At 40.3% G+C, this 27,666-nt stretch overlaps 1 protein-coding gene across 5 annotated transcripts in view; it reads right to left on the bottom strand.

Moving 5' to 3' along the window:
- Positions 1 to 27,666, bottom strand: part of TCOF1 (treacle ribosome biogenesis factor 1) — a 65,707-nt gene that overhangs the window by 34,883 nt on the left and 3,158 nt on the right. For 4 of the 5 annotated variants that reach the window (XM_089528546.1, XM_089528555.1, XM_089528530.1 and 1 more), the window contains exons 2-8: positions 24,148 to 24,203; positions 20,974 to 21,098; positions 17,927 to 18,024; positions 14,784 to 15,150; positions 11,531 to 11,634; positions 9,392 to 9,622; positions 8,656 to 8,904 (exon numbers count right to left, since the gene is read on the bottom strand). In XM_089528546.1, the coding sequence (XP_089384672.1) occupies positions 8,656 to 8,904; positions 9,392 to 9,622; positions 11,531 to 11,634; positions 14,784 to 15,150; positions 17,927 to 18,024; positions 20,974 to 21,098; positions 24,148 to 24,203 (1,230 nt within the window). The remainder of the gene's footprint in view (positions 1 to 8,655; positions 8,905 to 9,391; positions 9,623 to 11,530; positions 11,635 to 14,783; positions 15,151 to 17,926; positions 18,025 to 20,973; positions 21,099 to 24,147; positions 24,204 to 27,666) is intronic. The other variant, XM_089528538.1, reaches the window with a different exon arrangement.

A 27,666-nucleotide genomic window follows, 5' to 3' on the forward strand; every position in this document is an offset into this window, starting at 1 on the left:
ACATCCTCGGCTCCAGCATCTTCCTCTGCATGGTATTCGTCCAGGATTGTTAGTTCTGTTGTGTCCAGGAAATCCTCCTGCTCCCTAATATGCTGAAGTGCAGCTACTCTGGACTCCAACTGCTGCACTTTCTCCTCCAAGAGGGCTACCAACTTGCACTTGGGGCATGTGAAGTTCTCCACTTCTGTAGGCAAGAAGACACACATCCCACAAGTGTTGCAGGTGTCTGCCGTGGTTCCGTCAGTGTCCATACTGAAAAGTCTTAGGAAATTACTGGAACAGGACTGTGGGCTTCCTCCTGAAAAAAAAATCCTCCAGAAAACACCAATGTTAAAGCCCCTGATGTTTCAACAATTTGTGGCAGTGAGCTCAATCAACTCTGCCTCTGCTGTAGATTTCCGTGGATGAAAGAAAATGATATAAAAATAGAAACAAAATTTTGCGCGCCGTTAGGTGCGCGGCTCTGGGAGGAGTAATATAGAGCTAGTCTGCTAACTCCGTCCCCTAGTGACTCACAGATGTGACTCACTGAAGCTGTGACTACAAGCACACACTTCCTAGAGTTTTTTTTTTAAAAATAAACAGTCACCACTTACAATGGCTGCCCAGCTACCTCTCTCCTCCTCCTCTCTGTAGCAGGAACATGACAAATCTTAATAAATGCATCAAGAATGAATGACTCTGCAAACCTTTTGGCAAATGATCTCTAATGCCTCGCCAAAAACAACACCAAGTGTGGACTATTTTATCTCCCCTAACTGTTACGAAGCATACTTCAGCACCATCTTTGTTTCAGGAGAAATCTACCAACCGTTATCTGGGTCTGACACAAACACTTTACCAAGGTGGCCCCCAGTTTCCTCTAAATAAATTTGACTCTTAAGCTCTAAATTAAAACAAGGCAAAGTTCCTGGGTGTGACAATATACCCCCTGAACTACTAAAAACAAATATAGACTAGTCAGCCCCCATACTAGTAAGTCTGTTTACATGTATTGACCACAAGGCACACAACCCCGAGGGTTGGGATTTAGCTATTATCATTCCAGTTTATAAAAAAGTTGAATGCTCTGACCCTGCAAACAACAGACCAATTGATTTGCTGAGTATAATCAGTAAACTATATATCTCTTACCTACAGGAAACCTGCTAGATTGGTTAGAACAAGAAAACATTCTTGCAGATGAGCAAGTCAGGTTCAGAATAGGTGAAGCACAGTTGATCAAAGTCTAATCCTGCAATATCTTTCTGAAAAGTATGCATCAATCAATGAAGGTCTCCATGTAGCATTTACTGATTTCAAGCAAGCCTTTGACTCAATCTCTAAAGAAAAACTATGGAAAAATTGAGGCTTCTAACTTCAATAAGATATTGGTGATACTCATGCGGAAGCTCTATGAAAACACCTTTCTGAAAGTTCAATGCAGTCTTGCTGGGCATTTAACAGGACAAATACCTTCCTTTGTTGGAGTATGACAGGGCTGCATCTTAGCCCCCACCTTGTTCAATTTCTACATTAATTCCCTAGCTCAGTATTTGAAACCAATAAACTTACACCCTCCTAAACTGGCAAATAGATTGCTGTTTGTGCTTTTATATGCAGACAATGCAATGCTTCTGTCACAGTCAAGAACAGGTTTGAGATGTCTCCTAAGTGCTCTAGCCTCCTATTGTAAAGATGAACCATTGACAATAAATTACAATAAAACTAAGGTCCTGATATTTAACAAGAAAAAGATCAAGCATTGATGGCATATTGATGGGCATCTAATAGCATAGGTTACCTCCTATAGGTATTTAGGCATAATCTTTCAATCAACAGGCACGTGGAAACTGCAAACAAAGTACACCATTACAAGTGCTCAAAGAAGCACCAGAGCACTCCTTTCTTTCTTCTATTCGAAAGGTGGCCAATACATCCCTGCTACCATCAAAGGGGTTCAGCTCAAGGGACTTTTGGTGAGGCCGTCAGGCCTGTCCTAATTTTTTTTTTAAAAAATCATTTGCCTCTAACAACATTTTCAGTTATCATTCCATCCTAAAACAGCAGAAAATGTACAAAAATGGGAACCCAAGGTGATCACAATGGCACTTCTAATTCCACAATTTCAGGTAAGACACCTTACCTCTCAGGGAAGGCCCAAGGCCCTTTCACACTACATAATTATGCACTATGGCCTGATACAGACAGGCCAAAATAAAGCTCCATACTTTGGAGGTATGCTGTTTAAATGATGCACGCATACCAAGAGTCTGGAAGCTGCGCCAAAGCCACGATCCAGTCCTAAGGATTGGAGCACAGCTTTGGCGCAGCTTCTGGACTCGGATACATGCATCATTTAAACAGAATACCTCCAAAGTCACCCGAAGCAGCTTTATTTTGGCCTGTCTGTATGGGGCCTATGTTTCCACTTTAACTGCTATGATTTCATCCTAGGAATTCTGGGATTTGCAGTTTAGTGAGGGGCATTTTGAACTGCCTGCCAGAGAGCTCCAGTGCCTATAATAAACAAAGGATGCCAGAGAATGTTGCCATGGCACCTAACTGGAATCAGAGTATTGTAATTATGTAGTGTGAAAGGGGCCCTGCAAATGCCACTAACTAAAATTGGAACATCCTGTATGGAAAGCATAGCTCCTAACAGCTACTCCTTCAGATTTTTCTGGCACAAATTTAACAGGGGTGCTTTGTCAGTCAACAACTCAGGGCTACCTTTCAGCAAGCAGTATACTTCTTGGACAAGTGTTCTCTGTCACTAGAACTAGGTGGGGTTGTTTTGGTTTAAATTTCAAACAGTAAAGCATATAACTTCAATAATCATAGCTTAAATTGATTTATGAACCCCCTCAGAACATTCTTTTTTTTAAAAAAAATGCAATGTAAAATTACATTATAGGAGTCTCAGTTGTACACATCATGATGTTCAAGATTAAAGCAGTAAGAATCAGAGCTTAAAAGATTATGTGCATCACTGAATACCAGATAAGCACAAGTTGTTTTGATAACACTCAAGTACTACATAAATTCAGTGTTGTTGTCTATCTAATGGTATTTTGAAATATGCATTACATTCACATTTTCTTCAGCAATGAAGCACCTGACAATTAGGGTTGACAAAGTGGAAACTGGAGATTATGCCTGTAGCTTTAATGCTTGTCTAGAAGAGATTTCAGTAGTTATTGTTTGTTACTTGGTTGTTCTCTCTTCTACACAACCAATGAAGGTATAGTAGCCCTCTCCACTTTTCACTCTGGTTACCCTAAAGGTAATACTGCACAATAGTGGTCATCAGCCACTATTTCTTTGTTTACCTTACCCTCAATTTGCCTGTGGAATTTATTATAATCCTACTATCAATTTGTTGAGGGTGAAGTCTTAATATTTTCAGCATTTCTTTACTTTTTACCATATATTTTCTAATCTCTCCCATCACCCACTCAAGTTAGTTTGTGCATAAGGCACTTTATGATCTCCCTTTTACTGCAGAGCTCATTATGCTTGCTGCACGGCCCAGAGCTTGGAAATTACTTTTTAACAGTACAGTGGTACCCCGGGTTACGAAATTAATTCGTTCCGCCGCCGCTTTCGTAACCCGGAAACTTTCGCTAGCCGAAATGCCCATAGGCGCTAATAGCGAAAGCCGCGATTCCGTGTGAAATCGCGCCGAAAAGCACCAAATTTTTCTTCGTAACCCGAAATAACCTTCGTAACCTGGAAAAATGTTTTTAAAAGGATTTTTTTCGTAACCCGGAAATTTCGTAAGGCGGCGCATTCGTATCCCGGGGTACCACTGTATTTGAGAAATGTCCGTTACAATGTTTAAAAAGTAACTTGCCACAGAACTCATTACATCACTCTTTACTTTTCTTTTTTCCCACTACAGTTGGTCCTTGGTATCTGCTGAGTATCTGCTGGACCCCCTGTGTATACCCAAAGTCATGACTGTTCAAGTCCCATTAAATACAATGCCATAGTAAAATTATTTCCTTATATAAAATGGCAAAATCAAGGCATGCTTTTTGGAATTTATATTTTTGGGGAATATTTTCAACCTGTGGGTGACTGAATCCATGGACAAGGAGGACAGAATGTACTTTAAAAAAATTTCAAATTGGTAAGAAGACCTGAAAATATTTTATCAAATTGTCTTTTTACAAGTAAACAGCAGTTTGTGTACCAGTGGGACAGAGCTGTTCCTGCTTTTTACAGTAATTTTGGGATGTAATTTTCTTGGGAATAAAGGTGCAAAAAAGTCAACTCATTACAGGTAACTTGTGCTGCTTCCTCAGCAGGATGAGACAACTTCTGTCAAATTATAACAGTATCCTACCATGTGCATAGCAATTACTGTCAGTCAAACAGCTCACAGTGCTAACCTTGTGTATGTACTGTATTTTAAAACTGGCACAAACATGGAGCACATTAAGGTAGAGTGAGCAGATTCCTGCCTTCCAAATGCTGTTAAGACTGCAAAATTTTTCAATACTGGCTATACTGGCTAGGGCTGATGGGATTTGCAACGTGAAAATATCTGGAGAGCCGCAGATTGCATTAAAGGATATTAAGGTTCCACATCCACTCAAAAGAAATAGGAAATGAGAGCATGTTGATTTTTAAAATTTAAACAGAGCAAAGATTCAGAAGGAGAGCAATTCTTGGCAAACTGAAATATGATCTGAAACAAACACAAAGGCTTAATCTGAACTGAAGCAGCACTGAACCCCCATGAATGCCATGATGTTTAAACTGGTTAATCTCTCAAAATAACTCAATTGATTCTCAATTGACACAAGACAAATACTTCCTTATGCCAAATCCTTTTGATTTGTCAGAGTTGAGAAGGATGGACCACAGAACTTAAATATGGTGAAGGTAAATTTTTGAGGGGGGAAAAGCTCATTTTGTAAAGGGAATGAGAAAGGAAAGAACAAGCAACAATATTTCTACAAAATACAGAAAGACGCCAAGTAGCAAGCAGTACAAGCTATACTTGGATGAACTACATGAAAATTCAAAGGCCTCACACGAAGCAGAATCAAAGCAGCTTTTCAAAAAGCCCAGCATCTAGTCTACTGCATTTAAAAAAAAAATCTGGGGAACAGAACAAGGCCGTGGGCAAAAGAAAAAAAGTGTTGTTTTTTTAGAGCAACTTTCATATATTAAACAGGTTGATACCTGGGCTGATGGGCCTGTAATACCAGGATTTTGTTCTTAATGTTGTCCCATGTTGTGTGATAAGAGTGAATACAATATGACAGACCAGGATATATGGCTGTGTTCTGGAAGAGCTTATTGCTGATGTTTTGCCAGCATCTGTGGCCGGCATCTTCAGAGAATGCTGGCATGGAAGTTAGTGAGACATCAATTACTTTTGACACATTGCTTCCTTTGCTGATAAAACATTGTTTTGCCATAACAAGCTACAAATGGAAGAAGAGTCTACTTTCCATATTTTGGGGGATTTGCTCTTTTACCTCAAATTTATCATCCTATGCCCAATCCACACTAGTGAACCTGATATAGCCATGAGGGAGTTGGGAAAGTCCGAACTTACCTAATCAGTCATACGGAAGGGAGAAATCCAAGCAATTGTTGCACAAAAACTACTAACTGCTTATTAGTTTAAGGATAACTTCCCATTACTACTAATGAAATGTTAAAACCTAATGTTTCCTTTTGATCAACGTGTAAAAAAAGTACTGCTAGAAAGACTACATGAGCTATGCTTGGTTTTTTTTAAAGTTAATATTATAATGCTTAAAAAAAGCATTCATTTAAGTACCATTTTACAGTGGCGCCTCTGCATACGCGGACTTTTTATAAGCGGCTTTGAGCGTACGCGCTCAAGCCGCTGGGCGCACGCGGGGCACAAGGGGCGGCGCGTCCCATTCAGTTGAATGGGCGCATGCGCCAGTTGCGCCCCGCACGTGCCCGTTGCGCCCCGCGCACCTCCGCGCTGCCGTGCACGAGCCCCATTGTTTACAATGGGGCTCGAGCATAGGCGGAAATCGCCATACGCGGCAGGATCCGTAACGGATCCCCGCGTATGGCGAGGTTCCACTGTACTAGTATTTTGTATTTCAATACTGAAATTATAACCTGAAAAGTTTTTTAGCACAAGATCTATTTAAAAAAATAATAAAAATAAAATAAAATCAGATCCATAAGACTATAAGATGATGCCAGTCACAATGGATCAAGTGAAATTTAGGCTGAACTCCCAAAAGATTCACTTGTCTGAAATGTTACTGACCACTTTAAAGTGACAACTCTTCAAAAGGATGGGAAGCTGTCACCTATTCCTGTGGAGATTAGATTACTCTTCCATCCTTCTCAATATAAGTTTTATTTTATGCAGTGATGAAAGAGATTAAAGAAATGGATGTCAGCATTATCAAACATTAACTGAATCACATTACAAGTGGAATATTCCTTGGTTAGGATCTGAACTACAATGCTTTCGTGTTCTTGAAATTAAAACTGTTGGAATTTAATGCCCCCCTCCCCCATCTCCTATGTCCGCACCCTACTCACATGAAATATAACCATTCAGAAATACAGAATAAAGGATTCTGGCCTGCCTCATGTAATGATTTCAAATGATGTCTTGAAGGCATGGATTTCCAATTTTCCCCTCACATAAAGAGGCTGTGTCAGATCCATCCCACATGGGGCTAGGTATTTAGTGTCTATACACCTTGTCTCTTTTTTGTGCATGTACAAGTATTATGCAAAGATGTAGTTTATGGAAGAACTGAAAATGTCTGATAAGAAATGCAAGCCAAGTTTCTCACTGTCATTCTTGCTTGCTTCACTACCTCAGTGGAAATATGCAAACACTTTCTTAATCTTAAATATTCAAAATCTTAAACTACAATTTAAGATGAGACTCATTTTAGTTGTATCAGCAACTTGCCCCACAACCAAAAATAAACAAACTTCCTGCAAGAACTTCCCAGGAGTGACTGGATCTTGCTTATAGAGATAAAGAATTAACTACAGACCCCAAAGATAGTCAAATAAACAGTTTCACAGAGAATGTGGAGGCTGTGGAAATGAAGTACAGTACTACAATGTAGCAGAAGCATTATTTCCTTTGTATTCCTGTTTGCAGCCTCTTCTGAGCAACCCAGGAAGAAGTGGTGTGAAGGTGTACAGCTATTGCAGGATAGAGTTGGAGGAGGGAACAAGGGCCATCCAAACCAACTACCTGCCATACAGGAAGACACAATCAAAGCACTCCTGACAGATGGCCAACCAGTCTCAGTTAAAAAAACCAAAAAACAAAGAAGGAGACTCCACAGCTCAATGGCAGGCAGTGTAAATCTGAAGAGCCCCTGTACATGACGCACATGACAACTATATCCACTATTCCAAATCCAAGATCTCCTAAGGAAAAGCAAATTTTACTCCATTCTGCTATCTGTTTAGTAATTTAACTAAAACAGTAGAATGAAGTAGTTCTTCCTTATCTTTTATCAGGTTCTAACTCTTTCAAGTCTTTTCTACACACAAGATCCCTTCCCTTCATCTCCAACACTCTCATCATGTGGGTTTTCAGCTAAAAGCTTTAGGAGTGGTTTATTATTGCCTTCTTCTGTGCAGTAATAGCCCCTTTGGTGTTAGTTATGGTACCATTGCTGTTGTCTCTGAGAGACCCTCCACCATTGTCACCTCCCACTGCTGTGCTACCCTGAAGCTGTTTCTGCATTTAATTTGGTAGGTGCACCATATAAGAGAGGGAGACATACATGAAACATAATCAGAGAAGAAAATGATGGTTTAGTTCAAAGACATACAACAGGAAAGACACCATAGGTCACTAATCAACATGTGCCCATGCATCAGGCGGCAACAAGATACAGATGCCTTCAGTTTTGCATGTACTGGAAAGCACCTCAAAGTCAGCTCTCCACAGGAAATTTGTTTTTTCAATGAAGACCAATATTAATAAGGAAATGCCATCAACAGTTCCCTGCAGGCTGCCAGAGAAGGAAACACCAGTACTTCTACCAAACTTGAAGGAGTGGGATGGAGAATTGAATGATAAATAAGATAGGGACTTAAATATTGAGTATGTGATGTAGCTACTAATTTTTTTTTAGAAAAGCCAAAATTGCTTTTTGCTTGAGCAATTACAGCCTTTCTTTTTTGTTAGAACACAAACATTAGGAAAGCAATCTAATAACAAGTCAGTACAATTAATCTAATCCCTGGGTTGGGCCATCTGTGACATTTCAGATGTTTCAGACTTCAACTCCCAGGTACACCAGCCAGCATAACCCAAGGGATATTATGAAAGCTGTAGGCCAAAACACCTGAAAGTCCAAATTTACCACTCTGATCTAGCAGTCTAACTAAGGATGGGAAATATGGGGCCCTTTCTGCAACTTTCACAATTTTTCCTTCTTAGGTATGATAGTAGAAATAGGATTTAAAGTCTAACATCATCTGGAGGGCCATGAATTCCTTACCACTAATCTAATCAAGTAGCATGTTGAGGAACAAGATCAGGATAGGTTCTAAAAATCTGTGGTTAAAGCATTAAGATTGGGCAAAAGAAGATAACATTTCTGAAGCTGAGATTTTACATACATAAAAGGTCTGTAAGACTTCCTGCAATCATCAGGCCAAATAAAAGCAAGGATTTCTAACCTTCTGGCTCACTGGAACTGGGTGAGTTTCATCCTCACTCTCAGATGATGACTCGTTGCTTTCTGAGCTCTCTGCTTTCTTTGATGGGGTTGGCGATTTTGTCAGTGATGGTTTTGGAGTTTGTTTCAATGGACTTGAAACAGAGACTGTCTTGCTTGATGGTTTACTTGCTGCTGCATTTGGTTTACTTGCTGCTGCATTTTTCACCACTGCTGTGGCTGCCTGAGGTATTTTTCTAGGTGATTTTGTCTATTGTTAAGAGATTAAAATAATGACATAGATAAAATGTATGAATAAATTCAGACAGCTCATTTGCTTGGGAAAACAACTTTTAAAGGCTAGGATTTTATTAGTTTGGGAGCTACAGAAGGCATACATTGATTTACCTGCTCCCTGATAAGCCTTATTCATATTCTTAGTACAACACTCTTTTAAACAAGTAGTAAGGTTTCAGCTCCCTTGAAATATTTGATACTAAGTTTCCAAACACTTGAGTAGTTCATAATATTAAAATAAGACTATAAAAAGCATTAAAGAGTTTGGTTTTGAATTAGCCTCTTGAAGAACAATTCATTTTGGTCTTTTAATATTAAATGCTTGTATTCATGGGACTGAGCACTATGGGTAAACATCACGTTCCCCAGAGGAATGTCTGAATGTATCCCATTTTTTAAACTACTACCCCTTTGGACTTCAGGAACTAACATGGAAGGCAAGCAGCCCCAATGTATCTTACCTGTGCAACTGAGCTGGGCTCTGCATCCTCACTGTCTGATGAGTTGCTAGTCTCTGAACTCTCTGTTGGCTCTGTGCTTTTAGCTGCATTCTCAGTTTCTGATCTGATTTGGTTTGCTGGTATCTTGGCTGGAGATACTTTTATTGAACTTCCTTTGGAATTTATAGCAGAAGCTGGTAAGCTTTTGGCCAATGTGGTTTTCACCTGTGTACTCTGAACACCTGGTTTCAGCTAGAATTACGTGCAAAGAAAAAAAATTGATGGTATCAAGGTGAGGTAGGAAGGAAAACTATGAGGCGCTCAAGGCACTTGTGACCGGTTGAAAAAAGCAGCACACAATGAAGGACTTCCAAGAAATTAGGGAAAATGTGGACTATGGTTCCTCAGCCACTTTTGACTTCAGTGGTTATTCTGCCACTCTTGAAAATGGGAGGTTAGGAGATTGTGATTTTGGACAAACCATGAAGATTCCATCAGTTTAGTTGCCAGGAGAGCTGGAAAGACAGACTTAATCCATATGGCAAGGCTAATCAACTTGTAACATCCCATTCTGGAGAGAAGTACCACCCCAGTTTTGAAAATATCAACTTCAGCTAAAGAGGTTAGGCAGAACTGATGTATGTGGGGACAGCAGAACAACCTTAGAACACAAGCAAGCAATCCTTTTTAAAAAGTGAAGAAAAATAAGTCCACAAACTAAGGGTGAATTCTTCCCCAAAATGGCAAAAAAACATCCATACTTGTCTAATCTCTTATAATTGATTTTATGGAACAAGAACATCAATCTGTTAAAGATTCTGCTCTCCTACATGCCTTAAAATATTTCAGTTCCTACCACCACCAAATCAAATAAAAGTGAATGACATGAAATTTACTCTCTTTGCTCCGACCTGATTTAAACAGGAGCACAAGTCCAGGCAACACACTGTATCAGTGCAAGAATGCACATAGGAAGACATGCTTGCTTGAAACCACCTATGTCAGAACTGCCTTGCACATTAATACTTAATGTCTGCGGTAGGAAGTATGGCAAGAAGGTTTCTTCTCAGTTTTTAAGTCTTTCTTGTACAACATATGACAGTGGTAGGGCAACACATGCAAGCAGCATGTCAAACCCCCATTAACATTTCAGGCAGCTCTCTAATGTTCATTTGTCTTTGGGAATACGGAAGGAAAAACATTGTTCTGAACAGTGGAAACGCTTCTTTTCTACTCATCCATAGATTAGCAGTTTTCTAGTACCAACCACAAAGAACAAAATGAATGACAGAGGCAGAGGTGTAGCTCTCAGTGTATTAGTGTGAAAAGTGCAGCTAAATTTCCATGTAAGTGCAGAACATCGAATACATGCCTCTTTCTTCAGGTAAAGCCTAGGTGGAACTGAAACAGCAGCTGCTATTATTCAAAGGAATTCTGAGTATCTTTGGGAAGTGATGCCTCACAGTGTGAATTTACTCATACTCAGTCTTCCCTGAAGAAAAGGAAAAATGTGAGGTAGCAACAGAGACCACTTCCTAAAAATACTTCTTTCTGACTGTATAATGTATCTGTCAGGAGGCTGGATGTCTTTATACTAGGCAGATGCATAGGCAAATCCCTGCCACTGCCCTCCAGTTTGCAGCTGGCTCTGAGCTGGATGGAAAGGGGGGTGGGGGAGAAGACAAGAGAGCAAAGGGAGAGGGCTTTTGATTGATGCCATACACTGCTGCATCCTACTGATTTTTCTCAGAGATCTGTGGCCTTCCAGAAAGACCTGCATTCCTAACTTAAAATAACATTTATATCCGCATCAACGAATCATTTTTTGGGGCTGAGGAAAAATTCCAACTAGGGAAGAATCTTGGGAACCATATTCTAGGGGATTGTGAGGATCAGTGCACAACTGGTAGGGCCAAAGCAAAATGGGCAAGGCCAGGTGGAATTCCTACCAATGGGCCATTTTCCCATCAAACACAAAAAGCACAGTTCAATGGTGTGCATGCCCTTTTCAGTGCTAATGCAATGGCTTCCCAGGTGGCAAAGCAGAGCCTAGTTCCATTAATAACTTTCCACTCAACGATAGACATAAAAGCTGAAGAATCATGCACCACAAGTCTCCACCACAATAAGTCTCCACATGCCAGATGCAGATGGCAATACCTGGACGGTTGTTGCTTTTGCCGCCGCTGCTGCTGTTGCTCCTCCATCTTCAGAGTCAGAATCATCACTTGAGTCCTCACTGCTGCTCTCTGCCTCCTTCTGAGCTAAAATATGGAGTAAAGGTGTTAATATTTGTAACAACATGATCTGACCCATTTGGTAGTTGGGCTTTCAAGAAGGAAGGCCCTTGTTTTCCACCGAGACAGAAGGCCCTTGATTCATTAAAAAACAAAACAAAACACCAGGGAGATGAGTCAGGGGAGAGGTACAGCATCACTAAACAGGTGTGATTTGTCACAAGTGGAGTAGAGCAGTTAAGAGAGAAAAAGAAAACAATGGATTTCAGCCTGCTCTTGCCACATTTTTAATTTTACAATGTTTTCAGTGACTCTGGGGTTAAAATTTGCTTAAGCAAGGTGCCCGTCCTGGCTTATTTATTTATTTCATTTTTATGCCCCCTTTCCTGCATGGCAGGGGGTTGGACTGGATGGCCCTTGTGGTCTCTTCCAACTCTATGATTCTATGATTCTTTCTCCTAGAAAGGGACTCAAAGTGGCTCACAAATAAAAACATTTTAAAAACCTATTACAATAAAAACAATTTAAAATATCAAATAAAAACAATATATAACATTACATACATTAAAACCACAACGCCCACCCCAAATAACAAACACACCATATAAAAGCCATCACATGATTAGATATTAAAAGCCTGCATGAATAAAACTTTTTGCCTGCCAATGAAAGGCTTCTGGGTATTTATTCTGTAGGCTGATTTTGATGTTCACCTGTAAATCCCTGCATTTTGGCTATCAATAAATAAAGCCCATTTAGAGTATAACATGAATCTTGCAAAGTGATTTTAGAGGTCCTTCCCAGGACTTTGGCTACTGTTTCTGGCTTATAAAGACCTAAGATATTTTCTCAATGGTTTCTCCAGACTTGAAACTGACTTCCCCTGAAGGCTAGGTGGTACCTTTTTTGCTGTCCTTTAGTCAGCAGGTGAAGAGCTGTTTTTTTTTTTAATTCCAATAAGTTTTTGAAAAATCATTGATTTAACAGAAAAGGGCTTTTTAGTCTGCTATACTACGTTCATTCTTTGTTTTTAAATCAATTTTCAAATTGTGTTAATTATTCATGTCTTTTTATCTTTTAAAATTTTTTTGTAAGATGTCGGAGTTCCAGTTTTGTGGAAAGGGTTAGGAATAAATGAAGTCATAGAACAGTGATAGTGATGTCTACCAGAGCAAATTCTGGGCAGTTAGTTAAATGAAGTCAAATAATAGTGGCAAGAATCACAGGGCAAAGGATTTTAAGCCAGGTTTTGCAGTGTTGTTGATAACCATTACAACAATGCATCTTCGAAAAGCAATGCTTTTTATACCCTTCAATTGCCCCATGAGAATCAAGGTAAAGGTTCTCCTAAATGCAAAGTCCTTAACAAGAGTCCTAACTCATTTCTCACATTTTGCAAAATACTAATGGCACATACAAATCATAACAATGACTCTGGGGATGGCTATTTGTGGCCATCGACCCCTCCAGTTTTCCCTGAGTTTAATAATTAAGGGTACCACAGTCAAAACCTGGAAGTTTGAATGCTACTTATATGAGACTTTCCATAACTCCATACATATATCATGTTTTCATGTACTTTCACAGCGCAGCTTCCATGTCTTCATATAATGAGATATTATTTCAACTACCTCAGGTTCTTGCAATTTGATAAGGCTTGCCCTGGATGTTGGATATTTGGTACTGCAAATGAATGAGAAGCTTAGACTATAAAAGCCAGGTTTCTGCATTACTCAATTTCAGCACTTGGTTGGAATAAATGTACCACAAGTAACAGCACGATGTATACCAAGTTATTCTTCTTGCTAATAAATCCCTAGCATTTATTTTGCAAAGTAATGGCAGTGACTGTCAAAGACTGTTCTTTACTCTCTGTGAGCTGGTAAAAATAATAACAATTTACTCATTAGTCCTTGGAAAGGCTGGGAAATCAGTCCCAACCTGCTGGAGTGGCTAAGAGTTACTCTAGAAAATGTGACCGGCAGCTGACATCACTTCCTTCTGTTGCACTGTATCACTCGGATGAATCATAGAATAATAGAGTTGGAAGAGACCGCAAGGGCCATCAAGTCCAACCCCCTGCCATGCAGGAAATTCACATCAAAGCATCCCCGACAGATGGCCATCCAGCCTCTGTTTAAAGACCTCCAAGGAGGGAGATTCCACTACACACCATGGAGTGTGTTGGATGGTGCGTTATTTTGAAATGGAAACAAGGGGCCAAATATCAGAGTCATAGACTGCTGAACAGGACTCTTAAGTTTAAAAAATAAAAACAGACAAAAATTCCAACAGCATTTAAAGTAAAAGGCAACTCTCTCCTTCTAATCTTGCCGAATGGTTAACAGAAGAAGGAATTAGAGAGGAGCACTGATTTTGAAATAAGCAATGAAATGAATTACCTTTAAGCTTGTTAACAGAACCAACAAGATATTTTTGTAAAAAATAAAAACACCCACTGTCTTTATAAATAAATCTCTCTCACACACATGGGGGGCAGGGAGGCAAAGCATCTGGACTGCTGTTAAACAGAAACTGAAAGCATTTCAGACAATGCAGTACTAACCTCCACATTCGCTGAAGTTAGGGACACAGGACCCCTGTAAAAATGGAAAAACTGAAAATAAAAAAAACCACTATTTTTTTTTACTAGAGAGAATGTTACTCTAGGAATATCTAGGTCCTCCAGCATAACTCTATGGACAATGTCCAGAAGTTTGCCACACAATTGTGTTAGAAGATTTACAAATGCCTACAGAAGTCTTCTCTCTAGGTCCTCCACTGCAACTTCTGGTGAAAGTTGGCCACAGAGTCACACTGGAGGACCTGGAGATTCTTAAGAGAGAACATATTATTCAAATCCATGAATAATCAAATTTGCAAAAGTCAAAGCAGCAAATGTGGAGGGGTGACAATATGTTCACTACAATTCCCAGTGCTATACACTCACACACATAACTGTGGTTTGTGATCTTTAGCCCCTTTTCTTTCTTTTATCAACACACTTTCCTTGATAGTATCCAAAACAAAGAGGTGAAATTAATATGACGGTTCCTTTATTTTGAAGGCAAAACATGGCCAGTTCTCAATGCAAGTGAAGAGGAAAGAGAAGAGTCTGAAGATCAGAACAACATCTGCCACCCCCACACATCTCAAGACAACTGGCTTCTTCTTACCTGGCTTAGGGGGAGGTGGTGTTTTTACTACTTTGAGTGTCTTTTCTTCCTCACTCTCAGATGAGCTGCTGCTGCTACTGCTGCTGCTTTTGGAGGCTCCACCTGTCTTTGTAGCAGTCACATGTGCCACGTTCCATCCTTGTACAACAGGAGATTGAGAAACAGGCCCCAGTTTACCAGGAAGGTCTTCATTCTGTCCCATTTTTGCCACAGCTGGAGAGAGCAGCTTATTCACAGATGCTTTATTTTGTTGTCCTTTTGCCTGGACAGAAGCTACAGCAACTCCTTTACCTGGGAAGGAATTTGTTTTTTGAGCAGCAAGCTGCAGGAAATCACTTGGTTTACTTCTTGTTACAGATGTTTTCACCTAGAAAAAAGGATAGCAGAGAAGAAATGCCATCGAACTTGCCGAGCCTTCTTTATGATTGTAAAGAATCACACTTATGACCAATATAGAGAAATAACAAAAGAAGACAGCAGTCAGAAGCAAACCAAAATTATATACGAACAATGTAATATTTTAAAGCAGCTGTGCAACAAGGTTTACCAAAGAAGATACATTGAAAAATGGCATACCGTATATACTCGACTATAAGTCAAAAATTTTTTGCCCCAAAATGAACTCCAAAATCATGGGTAGACTTATGTAAGGGTCAATGAGTTAATGCTAATAAATTTCTTGAAAGAAGAAGTGCCCACCTTTCTTTGAAGCCTTGTAATGGCTCCGTTTGAAGCCCCGGTGCCTGCTCTCTCTCTCTCTCTCTCTCTCTCTCTCTGTGTGTGTGTGTGTGTGTGTCTGTTTCCCTCTCAGCCTTCCTGCACAGCCAGGGCTAAAAAGGAAAGGAACACACAGAAAGTATGCCCTGGCTTGTACCCTGTTTTGCCTGGAAGTCCTGGAGGTGAAAAGCAGAGAGAAAGAAAGGTCTGTCCTCTATTTCTGCAAGCCCTGAACCTTGGAGTCCTGGGGGTGAAAAGCAGAGAGAGAAAGGTCTGTCCTCTATTTCTGCAAGCCATGAGCCTTGGAAGTCCTGGGGGTGAAAAGCAGAGAGAGAGAAAGGTCTGCCATCTATTTTTGCAAGCTATGAGCCTTGGAGTCCTGGGGGTGACAAGCAGAGAGACAGCAGGGTCTCTCCTCCTTTTCGCAAACCATGAGTCTTGGAGATGCTTCTGGTAAGGGGAAGAGTGTGTGTGTGCGCGCACGCACATGCGCCAAGGGTTGTTTCCCCTTTTCCATGCTGAGACTGATGCGTGGGACAGGTCCAGAGAGGGAGATATAGGGAGGGAAGTGGTGCTTTGTTTCCCCTCCACTTTAGATCTTTTGTAACATCCTCCAGTGTTTGCCCCTCGACTTATCCACAGGTCATAACAAAATTCATGATTTTGGATGCAAAAACTGCCCTCATCTTATACATGAGGTCGACTTATACATGAGTATATACGGTAATCTAAAAATCCTGTATATATTTCACTGTTGACTTTTGATGTTTTACTGCCTTTGTACCCAATAATTTCTATCCATGTTTGGTTCAGCATCTCACATGATGTATTTGTGATTACTACTAAAATTGTTCATATATAATGTTCATATCTTTGCTTCTATCCATGTCCTGTATATATTTAGTTGCCTAGTGGCTTTGGCATTTATTCACCATTCTCTTCCTATAATAATGTTTATGTTAAGCAATTGTCTTTTGTCTTATGCTGTGTTTTTAAAGCCTTTTATTTTGATATGGCCCATATACAGACCATCTTCCTGACCCCACATTGTGCTCCAGAGACTCCATGTTCACCCAGGAGCATCAATAAACCCGTGACAGCAAGGAGAAAAAACCTGGACTGGTTTGGTGCTACTTCAGAATAGGTTAATAATCTGTACCCTCCTTCAGGACTAGTTCTGCCCTTAGACAAAACGAGATAGCTGCCTCAGCATCAAGTGTGCTGCTGGTTTATGAAACTTCTGGGTAACATTTTGACTTAAAAGACAAACTCTTAATTGATTCTTAAACCTTATGAAGTGCTTTTCTCTTATCACCAAGCCTTGTACAATCCCTTCCAAGATTCAAAATAATAGAATAATAGAGTTGGATGAGACCCCAAGAACCATCCAGTCCAACCCCTTGCCATGCAGGAACTCACAATCAAAGCACTCCTAACAGATGACCATCCAGCCTCTGCTTAAAAACCTCCAAAGGAAACTCTACTACCCCCCGAGGGAGTGTGTTCCACTGTCAAACAGCTCTTAATGTCAGGAAGCTCTTCCTAATGTTGAGCTGGAATAATGTTTCCTGTAGTTTGAATCCACTGCTCCATGTTTTACTCTCTGGAGCAGCAGAAAACAAACTCACTCCTTCGTCCATTTAACATCCTTTCAAATATTTAAACATGGCTGTCATGTCACCTCTTCACTGTCTCTTCTTCAATCGAAACATAACCAGTTCCCCAAACTTTATTTTTGAACGGTTAAAAAAAAAAAAAAGCTTTATAACCGCATTTAAGTAGGTTTTGATTTTTTAAAAAAAAGGTTTTGGGAATTTTATTTTTACAAGAAGTGCCCCTATGCTCCAGAGAAGACTTCGTGTTGTAAAAGAAGACCTTCTCTGGGCCTGAAATTCCTGGGGTGGGAGAAATGAGGAATAACCACCCCTAGCGGGAATGGGAGGCATTTTATTTTTTTAAAAAATCAGAAAATGAGTAAAAAACTTTTTTTTTCAGGGAAGGAGTGCTGTGGGGAGTCCAGCCCTCCATGGTATTATGGAAGGTGAATGTGGCCCCCAACCCCAGGTAATTGCCCACCCTAATTTATACCAACCAATATTTGTTATGGCTGATTTTGTGTGATAAATTTTTATAGAAACCTGTTTTCTCAAATAACATTTTAAAACATGTAAAATGATGTCAGTTCAATAACTATTAGATCCCCCAAAACAGGTGTATTGCCTTTATGGGTAATTTCCCCATATTTTATACCTGAATAAGCAACTTTTCCAAATATGCCTTACCAGAGATCTCACGTATCTTCAAAAACAAAACCAGTGCCTGAAAAACTCTATGGCTAGTTCTCATAATCATAATCAGCTAGCAATAACATCAGTTACACAAACAAACACTTGTTACACCAGCAGCAACAATGAATTTCTGCTTACCATCTTCTCAGCAACTGCTTCCTCTTCAGAGGATGAATCTTCGTCATCACTGCTACTCTCTGCATTAACCACAGAGCTGTTATTCGCAGGCACGTTAGCTGCAATATAGGTAAGGTACAATATGCAGAGAAATTTGCAAGACTTTTGCTTCCCCCTCTACCAGGAGACACTGAAATGCAGAAAATCTTTCTTCCTTTAAGGTCAGACTGTGACAAAGCTCTAGGGAGTATTTCCCAAAGTTTCCTACATAAAATTCTCTTCCAAAATAGTAAGAAGATGTTCCCTGCTTTTTAAGTCTTTCCAAATAGCGCCAAGGCACATCAAAATATAGCAGTATTTTTGTAAGATATTTAGAAATGACAGGTGGTGCTTTATTTAACTCAGAGATACCCTGCTTTTCAGCCAGAAAGGCTCCTAAAGAAGTTTACAGCTCAATCTCAGACTGATCTGAGGTTTGGGGGGGGGGGGGAATTCTAGGCATGCATTCATAATGTTATGAAATTTTTATAATGACCAGCTTTAATGAAACAACAGAAGCTGGACTGGTTGGTTTTCTTATCACAACATACTGGTGTAGAAATGGCTCAGACTGAGGAGCCCAAAAACTGTTGGTTTATTGGCTAAGCTGACAGAATTGCATTTCTTTCTACCACACTTCCCTCCATAGCTCAGCCAGATGGAACAGCTACTGAATGAAACTTGCGTTTCAGGAGGACTGACAGTAGCCCTACTTTCTGTATTAGAAATCACGTTTGTGTTAAGTCACATCTTACATGATTGAATTAATCTCCACTGCACCAAAACGTACTATTTCAGTGACATGTAGATGGAAATAGCCTAAACCATGAGAGCCTCTCAAGATACCCAGATTTGCATATGAACTGCACCAAATGGTTTTATAGGCAGCTTCCTATTCCCCAATAGGTAATCATGTTCAAAACACATTCACTCGGAGCAAGAAAGTGACATTTTATTTTCCAGCCTTGATTTTGATACAGAAAATTGTGGGGACTCTATAGCATCAACAGTGCAGGGATTCACAATTTCTAGTATTTCTATTGACCAACAAGACTTCTTCTGAACACATTAAGTGTTCCTCTTCACTTTAATCCAGGGAGTGACATCCTCCCACAAAGGTAAAGAAAGGCTAACAGTCCATATGGCTGTTCTGATTAAATCTGAGTTAGGTCTCCTCTGAAAATCAAACACTGTGCCAACTCCCCCACTTTGCTAGCAAACCTAAGAAAGTCTGCTTTCAAACCAATGGTTAAAAAAGTGGTAGGAAACTTCCTGCAAAGTTATCTGCTCCAAAATTTCTTGTCAACACTGAAGCAGCCTCTTTTCAGAACCTGGTCTTTTGTTACTGTTTGCTTCTCATCCTAGGGGCTGTACAGACAGTCCGTTTGAGCCCGCTTGGGGCTGTGGTGGTTAGACATGACATACCCCCAAGCAGGTTTGAAGCCAGACTGGCATTTATATGCCAACCAGCTTCTGTCCTGCTTGGCGGCATGACGTATAGATATCACTTTCCCCAGAGCTGGCTTTTCAAAGGGAAAAGCTGGTTCTATGGGGAAAGGGGCGGCTTTTTTCAGCCCCCAAAAGGAGTGGATCTTATCTGCTCCTTTTTGGAGTGGATTTTGGCTGGATTGGGGCCAGGCATCTGTTTGCTCTGGCCCTAATCCAGCCTAAAAGGGGGGGGGGGGCCTAAGTTGTCCCTTTTGGGCTATCTGTACCCCCCCCCCAGGTCAGGTTAGAAGATATCGCAAAGGGTGCTGGGTCTTTTATTTTTCTTTTACTGATGTGGTAAGGGGAAGTATGAGAGAGAAGCCAGTTGCAAGTGGGGCTGGGGAATGGTGGGAAGAAAAGTTAGTACAGGTGTACAGGTAGAGAACAACACTAGAAGGAATCTTGAAAGTGTTGGATATCCATTTGACATACTAACCAATACTGCCAGAAAGGAAAGAATCCCTGCTATTGTCACTCCAAAGTCAAAAGCATCTTCCTCATTCCCAAAATCTACTTTGGTTTTTTTGGATGCTTATTTTGGCATCTATAATTCCCTGCCTGAACATTCTTGCCCCTTAAGAGCAAAGCCTTTCTCATTGGTGACTGGGTTTGCTGAAGTCTACGGAGATTATTAGATGGGAGCAAAGCAGTTTGCTCCAACCTTAACATCCTTGCATGCTTATTCCATTCTTCTCCCATCCTTAAAGAGTACTGGACCCCTCATTTGGTATTAATGGAAATTCCCATTAATACCAAATAACGGGCCCATTACTCTTTACAGATGGGAGAAGAATGGAATAAGCGTGTGGGGGTGTGCTAATCTTCACCCCAATTGCACAAATACCATGGGTTAAAGATAGGAGCAATCCACTTTGCTTCTCCATCTGATAATCTCCTACAAATCAAAAAATGTGTAGATCACTCTCTGCAGGAGTGTGAAAGAAGCTGGACAAACACTGCACGAGTAGGTTTGTTATTAAAATTCTGGCGCTTAAGTTTGGTTTTCCTCCTCACTCCCAATCTTTTTTTCTTTTGTATTGTGCCTTTTTAGGCTGGACTTTGTAAGCCGGCTTAGGAAATTTGTCCAGTGAAGAATAGGGTATGAGTCAACTTATCCACAGGTCAATGTAAGTATTGTACATGGACTCTTCTTTAAAAAGGAATTATCACCTGGCAAAAGACAAGAGCATAATCTCTCATGGAATCATTGATCTCCCTCTATTCTCTCATTCATCCAGCCTTTAGGGAATTTGTAAGTTTTTTGCATTGTTTTCAGGTGCTTCATCCTTTAGATCTTTTGTTCATGCCTCTAAGTTTTATCTTCGACTTATCCACAGGTCATGTCATAATCCGTAATTCTTGTCCCAAAACCTGCCCTCACCATACATGTGAAGTCAACTTATAATCAAGTATACACGGTAGCCCTTTCAAATTTGGTTACAGTAATGGCACACTTACTGATACTGCCTATTTCATACCAGCACTGTTTCCCTTATCATTGCCATTCCTCATGCAACTGCTCAGGCAACATTGACTCTTACCTTTTGGGGCATTCGTCACTTCTTCCTCCTCTGAGCTCTCTGTGCTGCTCTTGGGGTCAGGGACTCTGATCTTCGCTGGAGTCTTCCTCTTCCTATCAGCTGCTTTTCGTTTCTTGGGTTGTGATCTGTTGGGCAGATTTTATAAATACACTGAACAGGAGTGCATAAAGGCAGTCAGTTTAAAAAAGGAAAAGGTGTTCATCATTAGAAGAAGTGTTCAACAGAGAAGAATCACTAAGAGGCCCTTTCAAGACACTTTCTCTGCTCTGTCAAATGAAAACAAAGCTTTAGATCTTCTTTTGTCTTATATAAAAACTAGCATACAAATGGTTCTTTGGGCAAATTGCCGCACAAGATATAATGGCTGGTAGACGACAAAATTAACAGAGACTAGAATAATATTCAACTGTAACGAAGGCTGTGAAATTAGGATGGAGAACCAAATTAAACCTAATCATAGTTTCATACTATTTGTATGCCCAATTTAAGCCTGGAGTTGTCAGATGCCATCATACTGATCCCCTAGCAACCAAGTGTAAATGCTTATTATTATTTAAATGTTTGAACTTCACATAAGAAAACAACAAAAGACAACAGAGCTTGGCTGTAAATGGATTATGCAACCTCACGTTAAGGTACACAGACTAAAGAAAGAGGAAGGTATGAGACATCCACCACCCCCCAAGAGTGGCTGCCACTGTGACAATTCTCAAGGCAATACGGAGAACAGTGAACACAGGGGAATATGGAGAACACAAAAACTCATCAGGAAAGCTAGTTTTCCTTAGCAATTTCATATAGAAAGATTCATATCACATCTGACAACCTACACTATCCTTAGCCAGCATGGTGAAACTGGCCAAGAATGATGGGTGATGCAATCCCACACAGCTCTCAAGACAGCCAAGTTTAGAAAGGCTGAAACAATGGGTGATTAAGCAGTGCACTTGATAGGCATATGACATTATTGCTTATCTATCAAGCTAAATGGACAACACAAAAGAGCAAGACTTGGGTGTCCAGTTTGGAAAAACAGAGTCATATGAGTACTGCAGAATATGCATAAAAGCTATGCAATCAATCTCCCAAATCACTTCATACTCTCAACAAGCAAAGGACAAACAGTGCTTCAAGATGTCAAAAATTATCTGAGTAAGAGAGCATGAACTTATGGCTTATAGCTTATGGCTCTACCACTATTTTAACTGTATTTTTTCATTTTTCTAAGTGTACCAAATGATTTTGGTACACTTAGAAGTAAATTAGCTACAAGGCTCCCTACAAAATGTTATTTTATCATATTTTTAGTACACTTGTATCTTTCTTCTCCTTCAGAGAGCTCAAGGTGTGATATACATGGCTCTCCATCCATCAATCTACTTTCCATGCTGTGACAGGTTTAACAACTATTTTGCAGATAAAATCTCTCAAATGCGAGCCGACTGGGATGCTGGTATTATAGCAGAACTGACTGATGAGGTGTCTAGCAACTCCGTTAATGAGGTTATACTGGATCAGTTTGAATCTGTGAGTACCGAGAACGTGGACAAGATCATTGGTAATGTGAGGAAGACAACATGCCCTCTAGATCCTTGCCTTTCATGGCTGGCTGTCCAGAGAGGTGATGCCTTGATGGCGTTTCTGAGATGCGTCATCAATGCATCCCTTAAGGAAGGTCATGTTCCAGCCTGTTTGAAAGAGGTGGTTGTTAGACCGCTTCTGAAGAAACTTTCCCTAGACCCCCTGGTTATAATCAACTATAGACCAGTGTCCCATCTGCCATTCCTAAGCAAGGTGATTAAGAGGCCTGTTGCTCTTCAAGTCCAAGTGGTCTTGGATAAAACCGATTATCTAGATCCATTTCAAATTGGCTTTAGGACAGGATATGGAGTTGAGAATGCCATGGTTGCCTTAGCTGATGACCTTCATCTAGGCATTGACAGGGGTAGTGTGACCCTGTTGGTGCTTTTAGACGTCTCAGCAACTTTTGATACCACTGATCATTACATCCTGTTGGAACACTTGAGAGAGTTAGGAATTGGGAACATTGCATTGTAATGGTTCCGTTCCTTCCTCTTGGGCAGATTCCAGAGAGTGATGCTTGGGGACAGTCGTTCATTTGGAGATACAGGGAGGGGTGTTATCGGTACACTGATGACACCCAGATATACTTCTCCATGTCTCCGGTCTACAGCTTCGAGTAAACCGGGCATCTCTCTGCTCAATGAATGCCTTAAGGCGGTAATGAACTGGATGAGGAAAAACAGATTAAAACTTAATCCAGACAAAATGGAGGTACTCATGGTATGGGCCCCTAATCCAGGCATTGAGATACATCAACCGGTCCTAGATGGGGTCACATTCCCCTCAAAGGACTATGTTCAAATACCCGTAGACTCGTCACTCCAGCTGACAAATCAGATAAATGCGACGGTCAAGAGTGCTTGCTATCAGCTTTGGCTGATGTGCCAGCTGCATTCTTACCTGGAACCAGGGGACCTGGAAACTGTGGTACACGTGCTGGTAACCTCACAACTTCTGCAATGTACTCTACATGGGGCTACCTTTGTACCTAGTCCGTAAACTTCAACTGGTCGCAAGGTTGACCCTCACAACCTTGCGACCTGTAAGTGAGTGGCTGCAGTATCAGCTTTTAACCACTGTGCCACCAAGGCTCCAGGGACAAACTGGAAACATCTTCAAACTAAACTATTGACAGTAACAAGCAGAGGGAGATGCTACTAGGAAATTTCCTAAGGGCTGACTAGACATATTTTCTCCTTTTATTGTAATCTGAAACTGAAACAATAGTTAAGAACAGTTGATTCAAGCTATTCTGTTATGCTGACCATGTGTTAACATTTCTAGATCAGAAAGGAATACAGTTGGCCCTTCATATTTGTGGCGTTGATTTTTGCAACTTGTTGACCACAGAGTCACACCTGAAGATCTAGAGATTCCTAGAGATGTTCTCACAGGTTAAAATAAGTGGGGGGGTTTCACTTTCATGGGGGTCCTGTGCCTCTATCCTCAGCGAATGTAGAGGACCCAGTATACTTAAGTGAAGTGCAGAAATAATAGGGACACAATGTAAATGTGGCTGTTTAGGCAACAGCAGACAAAAACATTCTAAACTCCATCCAATAATGGTTAAAAACAACAACACACACTTACTTATTCCAGTGAGCAAATATCTCCTGGAGAGGAACAGAAAATGATGGGAAGGTCTTCTGCAGCAGGAAAAAAAGAAAATAAGCAAGGATATTTTTTCTAAAATCAGGAACACAAATTGTACAATTGTAAATTGTAGTTCACAGATTCAGATCAAAGATACAGACATGAACACATTACACCATAGTAAGCAGCCTAGGTACTGAAAAAGCAACCACAAAGAGGCAGACAGTTCTTCATATACCTAGTACAGGTGGAGGATTCCCTAAAACTGCAAACAATCAGTGGAATTTACCTCTGAGTAAGTGTGCTTATTATTCTTGACAAGTCCAACCTAACTCAGTGGGACCCATTACTTGTCAAGCATTCACAGGAATACAGCCTAAGCACCTAATCATAAATCTTTTTTTAAAGCCTTGTATAATTCTATGGACATGATTTTGGGGCTGTCTTAAATCTATGTACAAAACAAAGCCTTTCCTATTCATGTAGTAAAAGAAGCCTGAGCAATAAGAATGCAAATGAACTCACTCTAACCATGGGGTCAGGCATAAAACAAATGAAGCAAATAACAGTAACAACAAAAGAGCATCTTTGCATCCACAGAGTGTATTTTGATCACAGTTGACAAGTACCCTGAAAATATCTAGGATTAAGTAGGATGTGTGTTTTCGCCTTTCAGACACTGGAGACAGGCTTTCCCATAAGGCTGACATTTAATCCTTAAAAAAAAACTTGGGAGAAAATGATCTTCAAAACAAACAAACAAAACCAGTAGAGTTAATTTGCAGAATTATCACTTGGATAAATATTTATACTAATTATATTGATTACTTAAGGTGAAAAAATTAATAAATAATGGCTATCTCTTTATAACGCTGACAAGAAACGTTTCTAGAAAATACAGGGGGAGGTTGTTTCTATCACCAGAACACCACCACCATATTAAAAGAAATAAAATCTTAAATGAGATCAAACAAATTAAGACTTTGTTTTCTTTCCACATATTTTGGTTGATCCCTCCTCAACCTCATGAAGCTAGGTGTGCAGAGTCAGGGTCCAGTGTTTCTGGTGATGCCAACACCTTGTGGAATGTTTACCCAGAAGAGATCCACCAAGCTCTAACATTACATGTGGTTAGGCGGTATATAAAAATTTGTAAGATGGCATCTCGGTCAAAGCTGGGGCCCAGAGTATTGTGTGAAAGTGAAGATGGTAACTGGCTGCCAGAACTTTGCTCTAAACGAAAAAATTAAGCTTATTTAATATAATATTTTAATATCACGTAATATAAACCAAAAGGGATCAGATACAATAGTGCAGTGAGAAAGGTTACTAAGATGACCTGGCGCATATGGGCACCATGTTGGCAACCCTTATTTTACTAGATGGACAAGAATACTCATTTTCTAATAATTATTCTCCTGTAGGACAAAGCCATGGCAGTTAAAGAGGTGTCAAACTGCGTTATTTCTATAGTACAGACGCACCCTTAGTATTCATGCACTTTACAGAATTTCAGATTTGTAAAGACACTGCAAAATTCAAATCTGCTTTATTTGAAACCCATGCACTTAACAAGCTGTACCTCACAGATGTGTGAGTGCGTACATTTCTGAAACAGCCTCAGAGGCCAGACACTACAGATAGCTTTCTGATTACTTCACAATATTTAACTTACTGAAAATATTTTTATTGCCTTTCCAGGCAAAACGTCCACGTTATTCCTCTCTATCTTGTTGCTGTGTGCCTTCACGTTGTTTTCGATTTATGGCAACCCACTCACATGGTTTTCTTGGCAGGATTTGTTCAAAGGGAGTTTGCCTTTGCCTTCATCTAGCCTTGAGCAAGAGTGACATGGCTGAGCAGGGATCCGAACCCTAGTCTCCCAAGTCTAACATTCAAATCACTACACCACACTGGCTCTCCTCAAACCACCAATTTGTTCACAAATAAAAATGATGTGCATACAACTAGCAATCAGATAGTTTCACTGGAATCAGGATGAAGTACATTTAGGAGCTTATCAGATGAAGAAATAAGTCGGCTTACTTCTTTTGCATCCAATTCAGGATACGGGATGCCCCCAGATGTTATCAGACCTAAACTGCCACCGATTTATTTGTGGTGCTGCCACCTGGATGCATCCTGGGTTGAAGCCTCGCTCATTTGGATCTCCGACTTTAAAAAAGTGTGGGCTGAGTGAGGCTTTGACCTGGGATGCATCACGGATAGATTGGCAGTGAATTAGGTCTGATAACATCCGGGGGCATCCTGTATCATGAACTGAATGCAGAAGAGGTAAGATGGCTTATTTCTTCATCTGATAAGCTCCTTACACAGACTTGACTCATCAGGGTTCTCCTAAACCCTACGAGACTGACTCACAGTGCTAAAGACCCCAGTGACCAAGTTCACAGATGCCAGTACAAGACAAGGCCTAGAATTTTACGAAGTATACAATACAAATACATACTGTACCAAGCTACATGATAGTACACAAGGGCATTGGATCTTGATTGGTCAATGTATAATAATTCCATTTGCACCTACACAATTCAAGTATTGTACTGTGGATTAAATTGCAAATTCATATGTACCAATATGTAGACAGAACAGGAAATTTAACTTTGGTATTAACCCCTAAGGCCTAAATACCATAAAAGCACCAGATCCCATTTGATCTTGGAAGATAGGCAAGGTCAGACCTGGTCAGTATTTGATGGGAGACCACCAACAAATTACCAGATGTGTAGACTACACTTCAGAGGAAGGAATTAGCCAAACCACTTGAATATTCCTTGCCTAAGAAAACCCTATGAATGCATGGGGTCGCCTTAAGTTGATAGGTGACTTGAAGGGACACACACATTAACCTACAAAGACCTATACCGTTTGTGGCCAGGATATTTGAAAGATCACTTTCTCCTGCATGTGGCTACTTGAAATTTAAACACCTCAGTGCAGTCCCTGTTGTGTATCCCACCACCCCAAAAGCCAAGGCTGGTGGGAACATAAGACAGGGCTTTCTCTGTAGCAGTACCTTGGCTTGGGAGCCTCCATCTCCTCTTAGCTTCCAGCAGCCAAAACTGTTTTACTCTACCTGAACTGTGCTTTTAAATACTGCTTTTTCAAACCAGTTTCATGTCCATTTTAATGCATGTTTTAGGACATTCTAATGAGTATTTAAATACTTAACAACTTGCTACCATTCACAACCATTCTGAGTGCGAGAATTAATAATGCCTGCTTTGTAAGTGATACAGCCCAAAGTACCAGAACTGCAAAGTTTTCTAGGCTGTGTATCTACACAGCAGCTGATCTAATTATGATGGCTTATTTCTAAAAAATTTAGAGCACGCTTGGTCTTCAAATAACATGAGCGTTCCCAAGTCTTCTGTATGATTTGTATTACTTTAAGAACTGCCTTGAGGCCCCTGACATTACTTACTATTAAATAAATTTATACTGCCTAATGCTCAACCTTTATCCTCACAACAACCTCATGGTGTTGGTCTAGCT

The sequence above is a fragment of the Sceloporus occidentalis genome, unplaced genomic scaffold (assembly GCF_023333645.1).
Source record: "Sceloporus occidentalis isolate IW3139 unplaced genomic scaffold, rSceOcc1.0.p SCAF_1, whole genome shotgun sequence".
Taxonomy (NCBI): Eukaryota; Metazoa; Chordata; class Lepidosauria; order Squamata; family Phrynosomatidae; genus Sceloporus; species Sceloporus occidentalis.